The sequence below is a fragment of the Fukomys damarensis genome, unplaced genomic scaffold, assembly GCF_012274545.1.
Source record: "Fukomys damarensis isolate Sample0158 unplaced genomic scaffold, DMR_v1.0_HiC HiC_scaffold_18, whole genome shotgun sequence".
In the NCBI taxonomy this organism is placed as follows: domain Eukaryota; kingdom Metazoa; phylum Chordata; class Mammalia; order Rodentia; family Bathyergidae; genus Fukomys; species Fukomys damarensis.
This window is the reverse complement of record NW_022900930.1, coordinates 10,976,025-10,989,499: the sequence shown is the minus strand read 5'-3', so window position 1 is coordinate 10,989,499 and position 13,475 is coordinate 10,976,025. Positions and strand designations below refer to the sequence as shown.

General features: G+C 39.9%; 1 protein-coding gene across 2 annotated transcripts in view; it reads left to right on the top strand.

Moving 5' to 3' along the window:
- The window catches only part of Dctn6 (dynactin subunit 6), a 34,619-nt gene extending 25,139 nt beyond the window's left edge, over positions 1-9,480 (top strand). The window contains exons 3-7 of one of the 2 annotated variants that reach the window (XM_010621982.3): positions 2,348-2,453; positions 4,047-4,135; positions 6,643-6,690; positions 7,774-7,916; positions 9,039-9,472. In XM_010621982.3, the coding sequence (XP_010620284.1) occupies positions 2,348-2,453; positions 4,047-4,135; positions 6,643-6,690; positions 7,774-7,916; positions 9,039-9,137 (485 nt within the window). In that variant the 3' untranslated portion in view covers positions 9,138-9,472. Of the gene's footprint in view, positions 1-2,347; positions 2,454-4,046; positions 4,136-6,642; positions 6,691-7,773; positions 7,917-9,038 lie in introns of both variants that reach the window. The other variant, XM_033765387.1, reaches the window with a different exon arrangement.
- The last annotated feature ends 3,995 nt before the right edge of the window (positions 9,481-13,475 follow it).

The following is a 13,475-nucleotide window of genomic DNA, read 5'->3' as shown; positions in this document are numbered from 1 at the left end:
AGTTCAATCCGGTACCAAAAAAAAATAATAATAATATCTGCTTAGGCCTGGGGATTTGGCTCTGTGGTTCTACCACCTGCCTTGCAAATGCAAGGTCCCGAGTTTGATCCCCGTACCAAAAAAATAATATCTACTTAGATATGATTACGTGGAAAATCACCATTTTAAAAAAGCAACTGTAGAATACATATTATTCCTTTGGCTTTAAAGAAGTGTTTGCTTGTGATACATATTTTTTCTCCAGGTTACATTTCTTTTCAAACTTTTAAAATGAGATATAGTTTATATATAGTGATATTCACAGATCTAAACTATACAGTTATATTTAGTCTGGAATAGTATGTCCCAAAGTTTTAAGAATAGTTACTTCTAGGTTTTTTGTTTGTTTGTTTGTTTTTGAGACGGTCTAGCTATGTAGTCCAGGCTGGCCTTAAACTCCCCGCAATCTTCTCGCCTCAGCCTCCTGAGTTCTGGAATTATAGGCACGCACCGCCATGCCCAGCATGAACAAGTTACCTCTAGGGAATAGGATTGTCATGGCAGAATCTTTTAGCTTTTGCTTTTTTTTGTATGAATTTTTAGTAATTATGTGTTGTTTTATAAATGCATGTATACATTTATATCTGTGTAGATATGTGTGTATACAGTATATGTCCATCTATGGGAGAGAGTATTTATTTGTTTTTAAAGAAAATAAAGCACACACATTCACCCCTGAGGACAGCTTGAGAAGCTTCCCAGGCATCAAAGAGATCCTGTCTTCTGTCCTACATAGAAAATTTGCCTGTAAAATTTTACTTCAGCAGCAGCAGATTTAGGGAGCCAGAAGTAATAGAAGTATCAGGCCCCTCTCAGGCTGCTTTTTACCAGGCAGCTCTGGTCTGTACGTCCTTTTTGGGGCCCATGTTGTCACACACCCCTCCCCTTTGTTATCAGGAAAAGAGTAAGTTGCTTTGAGTTTCCAATTCTTTGGACAACAGAAACATTTTCATACTTATTATACATTGTGAGTGAATACTTTTTAAGAATAATCTCACAGGGGTCAAGAACAGCATGTAGATTTTCTTGTTGTTTTTCCCAATTACACAGAGTGCTGCTGTCTCACCTGTCATAGACAATGATTTTTTAATAAATTAACAATTCATACAATTGAATACTCAGTTTTTTGTGTGAGTTACCTTCCTAGTCCCTTTGCCATCCCACCGGTCTTTCTGTCCACCCTCTCCTACTTTCAGAATCAGTTACTTCTTGTCTACTTGTTTACCAATAGAAAAGAGCTTTGTGTTGGGGTGATAAGAGGGGTGCTGGAGACAGGCTAAAAGGAGGTTATGTTTTCTCATCAGTAGTTTCGCTATCACTAAAACACAGGCCAGGCTGGAGATAAGAGCAGGGGAGGGAGCCTGCTAGCATTCCGGAGTCCCAGCCCTGGTGAGGCAGTGCGGGGCCTGCTCCTTCTGGAGGTGGTGGGCCCCCCTTGCTTACTTAGGTTTGAGTTTGGTCATGTTGCCTCAGTTGTCCCTGCACCAGAGTCTGAGGACATCCGTGATTACTGTTGTCTTTTTCTATCTCTTTTTCACTTTTTCCATGTTAGCTGGTCAGAATCATATCCTAGACCAGATGACAGAAATTCTGCCTCCTTCCAAGAATGCTTATATTAGGGATAGTGAGAGAGGAACAAAACTAAGGCTTTATTCCATATTTTCTGACTTTTGTTCACTCATACTTCCTCTTTATCACACAGTAAAAAGATAAATCAGCTGAGCACACTGGTCCATGCCTGTAATCTCAATACTTCGGAGAGGTTAAGGCAGGAGGATCATAAATTCAAGCCCAGCCTGGGAGACTTAGTGACATAGTGAGATCCTTTTTCAAAATTAAAAATAGAAAAAGGGCTGGGGATATCTTAGCATGCATGACGTCCCTGGGTCCAGTCCGTAGTACCACTAAAGCAAACAAACAAATGAGCAAAAAAGATAAGAAAGCACCACCTTGTGGCAGAGAGCTTTACTTTTACCTTTCTGCGAGAAGGAAAGGGAATACATTTTTATTGCTAACTATGTGCCACTTTCCCTGCTTCCAGCATCATCTCATCGCACCCCTTACAGCAAGCCTGCAGGATCGGTATTCTCGTCATCTGAGATATTCTGGATTCACTGCTGTGATCAGTGATGGAGGCCAAGCCAGAGCTGTCTGGCTCCAGTCCTGTGCCATTTCCCTCCCTCGTTAGTGCCGGGCACACACGTGGAAAGCATTCCTCCCAACAGCCGCACCACCCTTGGTCTCTTCCCACTCTCCTACTGGAGGCTTAGCCTCTACCGATAATTTCTCCTCAAACTGTTTTTAACAGGACCGAGGACAGTGGTCCACCCCAAAGCACGAATTATTGCGGAAGCCGGGCCAATAGTGATCGGTGAAGGTAATCTAATAGAAGAACAGGCCCTGATCATAAATGCGTGAGTAAGACTCTTACATATACTCTGAGCTGAGCACTGCAGGTTACACTCCTCATCAGTTTCCGCTGTCTGTAAAAACACTTTTGCATCTGACATTTAGAAGGCCCATTATTTATTTGTTTGTTTGTTTATGGTACCAGGGAGTGAATTCATGACCTTGTGCTTGTGAGGCCAGCGCAATGCCACTGAGCTAAATCCCTGGCCCAGACCCAGTACTTTAGAGCTAAGAAATCGTTAAGGATGTTTTTCAGCACCTGTAAATGACGGACCCAAAAACCTGATAGCAGAAATGACTTGTCCGAGGTGAGAGCTCTTTAGTGGCTGACAAGACTCCGCCTGGGGTCTGATAATCTTTGCTTTGTGTGTCATCTTCTCATTCTTCCCTTAAGCAGACATTTCCTGAGCATTGCAGGCTCCAAGTGCTAGAGAGAATTTGTAGTTGAATTTCTTGGTTCTAGTTGAAATGTTATTTATGACTCGTGACCAGACATTTGAACTTAACTCCATTTTCATGTGTTCTGCATAGGTACCAACCAGAATTAGAGTTTAAAATCTAGGTCCTAGAAGCAATTTTTAAGCTTTAATGATAAAAAGAACCCAGGCATGGTGGCTTGTGTTTGTAATCCCAGGACTCTTGGGAGGCTGAGGCAAGAGGATCACAAGTTCAATCCTAGCCCAGGCAGCTTTGCAATTTAATGAGACCCTGTCTCAAAAAATAATAATAATAATTAAAAAGGGAAGGGATGTAGTTCAGTACAAAGGCACTGGGTTCAATCTGCAATAATAATAATTAGTAATAACATTAGAACATGTATGAGATTTTAGAGAATGAGACCATAATACCCATGAGATTTTCATAGGTTTTTCTAGATAAAATTTTGGCAAGAAATTCAAACTTCTACCTAATTTATAGTAGCAATGTATGGAATTTGTATAAAGATCTTGGGAAAATATTTAACTGTGTTAAAAAGACTGATTTGTCTGAAGTCTTACTTAGAATTTGGGAGTTTCTTACTATATTAAGTATTTTCTCTTTAAAATACATTTGGCACCTTCAGCACAAGCCAGTCAACCCCAGCGATATTCTGCAGTAACTCAACTGTCAGAGATAAAACACTATTTTAAACAGCTTCCTCCTGGGTAGAAAAAAAAACTGCTTCCTCCTTTGAGTTATGTTATCTTCCAAATATTTCAACTCACTATTACCATAAAATAAATTATTTTATATGAATATCTGTTTACATTTCACAATCTCAAATGATTATTTAGAATGACAAATGTTCAAGTTAGGCATGATTTTGATTCCAGTTTAACAGGTTGAAAATAAAAGTATAGTCAGCATCCTTTTCTACCCTGTCCTGGAGAATGCTATCTAGAGGCTGTCTTTCAGCACACTCTGACTTCCTTACATTTAGGGAGTTCTGCTGGATTTCTCCAATGCAGAGGAGAAATGATTCTCTTGGATCAAGAAATAACTGACGTAGTTAAGTATTTCAAGCAGGTGAAATTAAGAAAATTAACAAATTCTAAAATGAAAGGAAAATTGCTTTTTGTATTAATGGCTTTTTGACAATTTGTCTCTTCTTTTTATAGTCACCCAGATAATATCACCCCTGACACTGAAGATCCGGAACCCAAACCCATGATCATTGGCACCAATAATGTGTTTGAAGTTGGCTGTTGTATCCTTTATAATAATGTACCATAAGTTGTTCTCAGATATTCTTTGATATGCAAATCACCCTTGTTGAAACTGTCATAATTTGTCACATATATCTGTAATATACATATATATATATATATATAATAATTATATTTTTAAGAGTAGGCCATCCTACTCTTTCAACAGACTCAGCAGTACATTAAAAATCCTTTCTGGAGCTATAGATCAGTAGTAGAGTATGTGCGTACCTAGCCATTGTGAGGTCTGGATTTGATCCCCAGCATCGCACACAAAAATCCAAATTCTTTCCTGTTCTGGTGAATAACTCAGTAGAGTTATGTAGCTACTGTATGCCATTTTCTGACACGCACATGCATACACTGTTAGCTCTGCATTTTGAACGTCATTTTATTACTGGATCCTAGGTCTTGTCCAGGTACTTAAAACCAAAATGAAAGATTTATTTAAAGTGAAAGTACACTCTGTTGAACAGAGTTAGAAGAGTTCATGGCCCCAAGGAGGGTTGGTGTTGATAGTTTTAAGCATTAGGGTTTGGGTTGGGATTGAAAAATTAATCTGAGGTTTTATTCTTGCCAGTGATCAGCTTGACATTGCCCCTCTGTCAGGTGAGGGGGCTTTGACCTTTTACAGCCCTTGGGAGAACTGTTATTGTATTCAGAGCCTACAGCAGGTGGAGGAGGTTGAAGAGGGGAATGAGAGAGCGTTGCTGAAGACCACCAGGTACCTGCTGGAGACCTGTGTTACCTGGTTTTTTTCTTCTTTTGTACGTAGACTAAGATATCTTTATCTGTGTTAAAATTTAACTCAGATGGTAGATCTAGCTCAGAAGCTGGGCTCCAGCATGGGTCTTTCCTTGTCTCTAGCTGTTCCTGGTGACCTCCTGGCTCAATTATGCTGAAACTACTTGTTGACAAGTAGCAATGGCTGAATAGCAGTAGACTCTGAAATAGAAATTCTGGCTTCTCTTCTCATTAAAACCATGTCTTTGTCATTTTGGTTAGGTAAACAATATGATATTGTCCAATTTAAGAAGATGATGGGCAGGGGTAAAAATATTTCATTGTCTAGGTGTTCTTTTCTTTGAAGGGGTCACCAGTGCTTTTGTTTGGTTTTGTACTCTAAAATGATAGGGGACACCTTTTCGTGATGTCAGCAAATACCACTGTTAGCCAGGTATGGTGGCATATGCCTATAATCCCAGCACTCTGGGAGGCCCAGGCAGGAGCATTGGAAATTCAGGCCCTGCCTTTGCAAATTAGTGTCTTAACAAAACCCTACCTCGAAATTTTAAAAGGCTTGGAATGTAGTTTAGTGTGAAGGTCCTGAGTTTAATCCCTGGTACTTAAAAAACAAAGAAACAAATATAGAGAACAGGGAAAGAGGATGTTATCAGAACCCTTGCTGTGGGTCCTGGTTTCCTGTGAGCCACCAACAGCACAGGAAAATTAAAGAATAGAAAGGAAATGAGACTTACAGAAGAAGCTGGGTTCTGGATCTGATCAATCCTGCTCTGGGCAGCGAAGACGAAGGGACCCCAAGCTTGCCACGCTATTTATTGGGTTCATAGGAAGTCAATAGATGACTAAGAGGGCAGCAGTCATCCTAGATTGACAAGGATCTTGTAATCAGAGGAGGTATCAGGTATCTCAGAGAGTGGCCATAATCCTATGACCATGAGGATCTTGTGCTGATGTGGATCTTAGGTCAATGAAAAGTTTGTGTTGAAAACAGTAGTTGGGATGAGTTAAGCTGATAAGGAATTTGCCCCTCCCCAAGTGAAGCCTTTCTCTTATTTCTCTTACTACTCAGTTCTCAAGGAACCAGGATATCTTCAATGGATGTAATCCTGCCTTTGAGGGTCACAGCATTACAGGACATTGAGGCCTCAGCTGTGACCAGAGGGAAAACGGAGTTTTGTCTTGGGATGTCACAGCCGGTGGGTAGGCAAGAAGAATAGGCCACTCATGGTTTAATTGTGAAATGATTTCTCCCCAAAACTATGTAGAGTGCCTTCCGACAACCAACCAACCTATAACACTGTTAACAGTATTTAAGTGATTGAGTAATGGATAGTTTTGATTTTCCTAAAACAATTGTAGGCCAGGCTTGATGGGACGCTTGCCTGTAATCCCAGAGCTTGGGGGTTGCGGCGGGAAGATTGCAGAGAGTTTGAGGCCAGTTTGGGCTCCATAGTGAGTTTAATGCCAGCCTGCAGCATGCAGCAAGACCCTGTCTCAAAAAATAAATAAAAATTGTGAAAATATACTCAAAATCGGGGCATACAGTACTCATTTCTTTTTTAAAAAATGTGTGAGTCATTTATTTATACCTAGAAGTATTGTGGCCCAGGATTGGAACTTTACAACAGATTGCCTTGAGCAAAGAGTTCTGGCAAGGGCTGGTGTAGGCCTCCCCACGCCTCTGCGCCCAGCACAATGCAAAGACATACTGTGTGTGCAGGGGTGGGGAACATGCTTACACTGTCTACTTAACTCCGGTTTACAGATTCCCAAGCCATGAAAATGGGAGATAATAACGTCATTGAGTCGAAAGGTAAGTGGTGGTCTATTGTCAAGGTAACTCCCCGCTTTCTCTTCACCGTGCCCTGGGAAATAGCCTCAGTTCAGACTGTGACAAGGTGGCACGCCTGGAAGTGGACTAAAATTATTGTCAAACTAATTCTTTGCCTCAAAAGAACCTAATCTGGTTATGTGGCTATCTGATACTGTGGTTAAATACATTAAGTTACAAAGTCAGCCGTGTACATTTAAGTTTGGATTGGATTAAATGTAGAATTCCTTGGAAAGATTTTTAAAAGATTTCTACTAAATACTGGTGTTGGTAATATTTTAGTTGATTCGTGTTACTGTAGAATTAAGGGGGGGAAATCAATTCTCAAGCAGTTTGCTTTCTTTGATTTCCGGACCGCTTTACCCTAGCCAATCAGAAACAAATGTCCCTACTGATTACAGCTGGGACCAGGCGGGGATTTGTGTCCATTCGCCAGCGCTGGTAGGAACCAGCTCCAGAGGCACAGAAAGAACCTGAACTGTGATACTTTTTTATAGTAGTGGTTTATCTGTCTTGGTGCTGACTGGCATGAAAAAATCCTTTCTTTTAAATAATAAAACTGTACTTTTTGTTAGTCTATTTAATGGTTTGAATTTGAATTAGGATTGCCAGTTATTATCATCAGCATGATTGTCATTTTCTGTTTATTGTGTGCTGTAAGCCAAATGTGCCCTCAGTACTTTACATTTATTATCTCATTGGTCCTTCAAACTCTGAAAGGAAGCTATTGAACCAGGGGCCACTCTTTGAAAAGTACTCCAGAAGAAAAAAGTAATCTGCAAAGTAGGGTGGTCTCTCCCACTTTTATCTATTTTATAGATAAAGTTGAGTTTAAAGGCTACGATGACTTACCCAAGGCCACATGACTACCATAGTCAGCAGAGCTCTGTTTTGAATCCATCTGATACTTGAATGTACTGCCTACTTCTGTGCTGTCTATACAAACTCTGAAGAATTTAGTTTCTTTCTTAAGGCCAGTTTGCATTTTTATACCTGTCATTAGGGGGGAAATGTTGTCATCATACAGTGTCTTAAGTTCCAATTCTCTCTCGGTTTTTACTACAGCATATGTAGGCAGAAATGTAATACTCACAAGTGGTTGCATCATTGGGGCTTGTTGCAGCCTAAACACTTTTGAAGTCATCCCTGAGAATACAGTGATCTACGGTGCAGACTGCCTTCGCCGGGTGCAGACGGAGCGGCCCCAGGTACCACTAAAACCTCTCTCAGGAGGTGTTCCATCTAAGCAGTGAACTCTCCCACAATACTACCTGTCTTAGTGAGCAGCAAGTGCACCACTTAGAAGGCAGACAGTTACAGGCTTAGAGTGTAGCTCAGTGTAACTGCACATGCGTAGCATTCACAAGGCCTTGGGTTTGAGTCCAGGAATAAGCAAATGTGTTTAGATATTTTCCTGCCTCACAAGAAGTTAACCCAGAGCAAGAATGAATACATATTTGGAGTTTCACGTTAGAGTAGGAAACGAAAAAGATAGGATGTTTGGGGCATAAGTCACTTGTTTTAGGTCGAAGGACATAATAAGACATTTAGATTGAAAGTTTGAACCTCTTTGCCTATTCAGCATATATTTCTTTGGTTATATAGCCACCTTTTCCTCTCTCCAAAGAAAACATTTTCAGAACATTTACCATTTTACCTCTAATCCTTAGCCATATTTTGTCAGGAATTAAAACTCCAGTTTAGCTCAGTGGTGCTGTGCCTGCCTGGCAAGTGCAAGGACCTGAGTTTGATCCCCAGTACCAAAAACAAACCAAGAAAACCTCCAATTCTTTCTAAGTTACTCTATCTTTGTAATATTTGACCTTACTATTATTACTATCAGTATTATTATTATTATTATAATTTTACTTCTGTGGACTAAAGTTGGAAAATCCAATATTTATTTACTATCCTCCTAATATCAAAAATGACTGAAAAGAGAAATGAAGCTGGTGTTGAGGAAAGGAGATTAGAATTAAGTAAACATGAATATCTGATTTTTTTCTCTTTTTGAGACAGGGTCGTATTCTGTAGTTCCACCTAGCCTTGAACTCACTATGTAGCCCAGGCTGGTCTGGACCTCGAGTCAGTCCTCAGCTTCCTGAGTGCTGGCATTGCAGGCATGCACCACTACACCGGGCTTGATGTTTAATTTTTAATAATATGCAACACTGTTTTCCAAATCCCCGCCCAGCCCTTGCACTGAGGGTTGAACCCCAAGGCCTGCGTGTGCCAGGCAAATGCTCTCCCCGCGAGCTCTACCCCAGCTCATAGCTGCTATTCCTGACTTTGCTTTCTGCCAGTCACTTGTTAATTATCTTATCTTTTAGCCCCAGACACTACAGCTGGATTTCTTGATGAAAATCTTGCCAAATTACCACCACCTGAAGAAGACTACAAAAGGAAGCTCCACTCCAGTTAAGAACTGAGAGCAGTGTGCGACATCACAGTAATGTCCTTTGAAAGCTACAGTGTGTGTGTGTTCCTAGCAGCTCACAGCCTATATCTGTTGACTTTATTTTGTAAAATTAAGTTAGAGAGGAAAGTAATGGATTTTCATTATAACTGTCCTTTATAATTTATATAAAATGTATTATTTTCCTATATCCTTGCTCCTTTTCTGCTACCTTGCAGATTTCAGTTTTTCTTTTGTTATGTAAGATGTCAGCCACAAATCTGTTAAGTAAAAGACTGCCTGTGATAAGAAAGGACATCATTGTTACGTATTTATAGTCTACTAAATAAAATTGCTGGCGTCAGGACTTTTAGTAAGGATATTTATTCACTTTGGCTGCTTGCATTAATCTTTCAGTGTTTCAACTACATCTGTCTTAATTTTTATTGGTACTGGGGATTGAACTCAGGATCTTGCTCTTGCCAGGCAGGCACAGCGCCACTGAGCTAATTCCCCAGCCCTTTAACTTTTTACAGAAAAAAAAATTTTTTTTTCAGTAAGACAATTGTGATCAGAAAAAGATTATCTTCAGTAATATACAAAATTCAAGAAGAATGATGTCTAAAAGGACAAGTATGGGAGCATTTAGTTTAGTGGTGATCCTGGGTTTTTGAGGATAAGGTAAGAGATTTTGAATTTTTTATAAACTAAAATTATTTTGGCATAATACTCTTCACTAGTTATTGAACTTGTTATATTTGTCTGATTACATGGTTGGCAAAATCTTGAGAATTTTATTGTAATTTCAGTTGTTTGTTTCATTTTTGGTGCTAGAGATTAAAGCCAGGGTCTCATGCAAGCTAAGCACACATTCTACCACTGAATTACATTTCCATCTCCTCAAATCTTTTTTATTTTTCCGCTCATAAAAACTGTATATTTTTATTCATAAAGTCTTTTCCTATGCCAGTATCTTCAAGAGTTCTGCCTAACTTATCTTCCAGCAAATTTAGTGACTCTTTTTAAATATTTTGATCTTTAATCCACTTGGATTTAGTTTAGTACATGGTGAAAGATAAGGGTCTAGTTTTAATCTTTGGCAGGTTGAGATCCAGTTTTTCCAACACCATTTATTAAAGAGGCTATCTTTCCACCAGTGAGGATGGTCAGCTCCTTTGTCAAAGATGAGGTAGGTGAGTGCATCTGGAGTTGTTTTTGTGTCTTCCAATCTGTTCCACTGGTCCTCAGGTCTGTTTCTTTGCCAGTACCATGCTGTTTTTATCACAGTGGCTTTGTAGTATAGTTTCAAATTGGGAATTGTTATACCTGCTGCCATGTGTCTGTTGCCTAGGATGGCTTTTGCTATTCTAGGTCTCTTCTGGTTCCAAATGAATTCTTGAGTTCTTTTTCTAATTCTCTGAAATATAATGTTGGAATTTCAATCGGCATTGCATTGAATCTGTATAGCAGTTTTGGTAGTATGGCTGTTTTCACTATGTTGATTCTTCCTACCCAGGAGCAGGGGATATCTTTCCATTTTCTTATATCCTCTTCAACCTGTTTTTTCAGAGTGCTGTAGTTTTCAGTGTAGAGATCTTTTTCTTCTTTTGTTAGGTTGATTCCTAGATACTTCATTTTCTTGGATGCTATTGTGAAAGGAATTGTTTCCCTAATTTCTCTCTTAGTGAGTCTGTTATTTGTGTACAAGAAGGCTATTGATTTTTGGGTGTTGACCTTGTATCCTGCTACTCTGCTAAAAGTGTCAAGATACTAACCAGGCAGGATGGTACACACCTGTAGTCCCAGCACTCTGTGAGGCTGAGGCAGGAGAATCATAAATTTGATCCCAGCCTTGGCAATTTAGTGACTGTGAAACCCTGTCTTAAAATACAAACAAGCTGAGGATATAGCTCAGTGTGAAGGCCTTGAGTTCAATCCTTAGTACAAAAAAAAAAACAAAAAAAAAAACCCTAAAATACTAAGATTTTGCCGGGTGTGGTAGTGCATGCCTGTAATCCCAGCACTTGACTGAGGCAGGACTGCCAAGAGTTGGAGGTCAGCATGTGCTACATAGTGAGTTCAAAGCCAGCCTGAACTACATAGTGAGACCCTGTCTCAAAAAAACATAAAATTAAAATTTTGTCAAAATTTAATTTTAAATGAGGATGGAGAAAAAAATTTTAATTTCTAAAAGTGATGATCCAATTACTATAATTGTTCCAAATCAGTGTTACTTGATTTTTTTTTCCGACACTAACAACCAATTCTCCATTTGTGACTGTCAGCTGTGTATCTATCAGTGCAGTTCCTTTCTGACATGATTTAGGGTTGGCCTAGACTCCCAGAGCAAGGGTTCAGACCTCCAAGACTGTTACTACGTTATATGCCAGCAGGAAACGGGCCCAAGATAGCCGTGATGCTGCTACTGTATAAACCAACTACTTAATACCAACTCCTGTATAGACTGGGGAGTCCCACCCCATCCGCTCAGGTGCAGATTCTCTAGGATGACTCCCAGAACTCAGAAAAGTGGAGTAATTACTCTGACTGTTTCATGATAAAGGAGACAACTCAGAAACAGCCAGATGGAAGAAATACAGAGGGCAAGGGATAGGGATAGGCCTGTGGACAGCACTAAATTTCTTCCCAAAGAGCAGTGTTTGCTGACCTGAAACTCCACTGGACATTACCCAACCTCTCCCTTCTCTACCCTTCCTGGAGTTGTGGGGCAGGGCTGAAAATTCCAACTTGTTCTCATTAGCTTACCTAGGACAGTAAATTCCAGAGGTTTGAGCAGTTCTGTTCCAAGAATAGAGACAGAGACCAGATTTTTAAAATTTACTTTACCGCACTTAAGCTTATGAGCATGAAATCAGAGTCAAGTTTATTAAACATCAGTGTAAGTTGTCTGGGCTTAATAGGAAATATTATTAAGAAAAACTTTGACAGATAAGAATACTGAGTGGGTGAATGTTGAAAATAACTGTGCTAACCCTAACATGAATACCCAGTCCACTCTGACTTGTCTTTTTCTTTCATTAAATTTGCATATATACCAGGGAGTACGATGAACAGTTTACACTTCGCTCACTCATTATGCATTAGTTCTTTTAACTAAGTAACTAATGTTATTTTGCAGATGTGGAGTGAGGTTAACTACACAACTAGTAAGTGCCAAGAGGGCCCCTGAGTTCCTGATCTGGACCAAATTCTGTGTTGTCTTTCTGGAAGATTTGTTAAGCCTTTTAAAAATAGAGATTCTGTAATTCAGTAGACTTCCTAAAAGCTGATTAGGAATATGTGGATTTACCTTTCTTAAAGTCTTTCTAGTTTTAAAGTTGATAATATACATGAGACAAAACAATAGGGAAATTTTAAAAGAATCATTTGAATTCAGTAAGATTTACCAAACAGGAAGCCAAATATGACCCTCCAGTTCCAGGTCATTCTGCCCAAAACTTCAAACTGGGCCTGCTTGTTACTGCTAATGAATTGTGGTGGTGATTTGTGGTGGTGGTGGTGTGTTTTTGTTTTTACCGGTAAAGTGGTATAATTTCATTTTAGACAGTTTTGGGGGATACATTTGTACTTCCATTGTCCAAACTCAAACACAACCCCTTTAATCACTCTGAGGGCTCATTCTTTTTTGGGGGGTGGTTTGAGACAGGGTCTCACTATGTAGTTGAGATTGACCTGGAATTTACTATGTAGCCCAGGCTGGTCTCGAACTCACAGCAATCCTCCTGCCTCAGCCTCCTGAGTGCTGGGATTACTGGCGTGTGCCACCACGCCCCACAAGGGGCCTCATTCTTTTTTTTTTCTTTTTATTGAGTTTAGTAGTGCATTCTAGGTATACAATACAGTTACATTTATTATTGGGATCCTGTACCTTTACATAATAGGTCTTGGTTCTCATTTTTTCCCCTTGTCCCTGCCCTCCCTTCACCCCCACCTCCCCTCCCCATTTACAAACACTTTATTTCCATTTTTTCAATTTCTCATATTTTTTTCCATACCGAATAGTTTCTCTGGTGTGAAAAACTATAATAGTACACAGGATCCTAATGAGATAATTAATAATGTGAAATAGGAAGTAAAGGGCTAAAGGTGTAGGGAGAGTGGGAAGGGTGGGGGAAAGGGAATAAGGGAGAGGAAAAAGTAGGGGGCTCATTCTTAAGAGTGCGGTCCCACCCCCCATTCGCCAAGGCAAGTGGAGAGCTCAGATAGTTTCATTTTAAAATTTGAAGTCCCTGCTGTAGGTCTGCAGCTTTGTCACAAGAGGGCAGCAGTAGACAGGATAGTTGTCCCCCACCTACGAGCAAATGGATGCTCCCAGACTCTCACTAACTTAGTTTCCTGGGCCGTCTCAGAC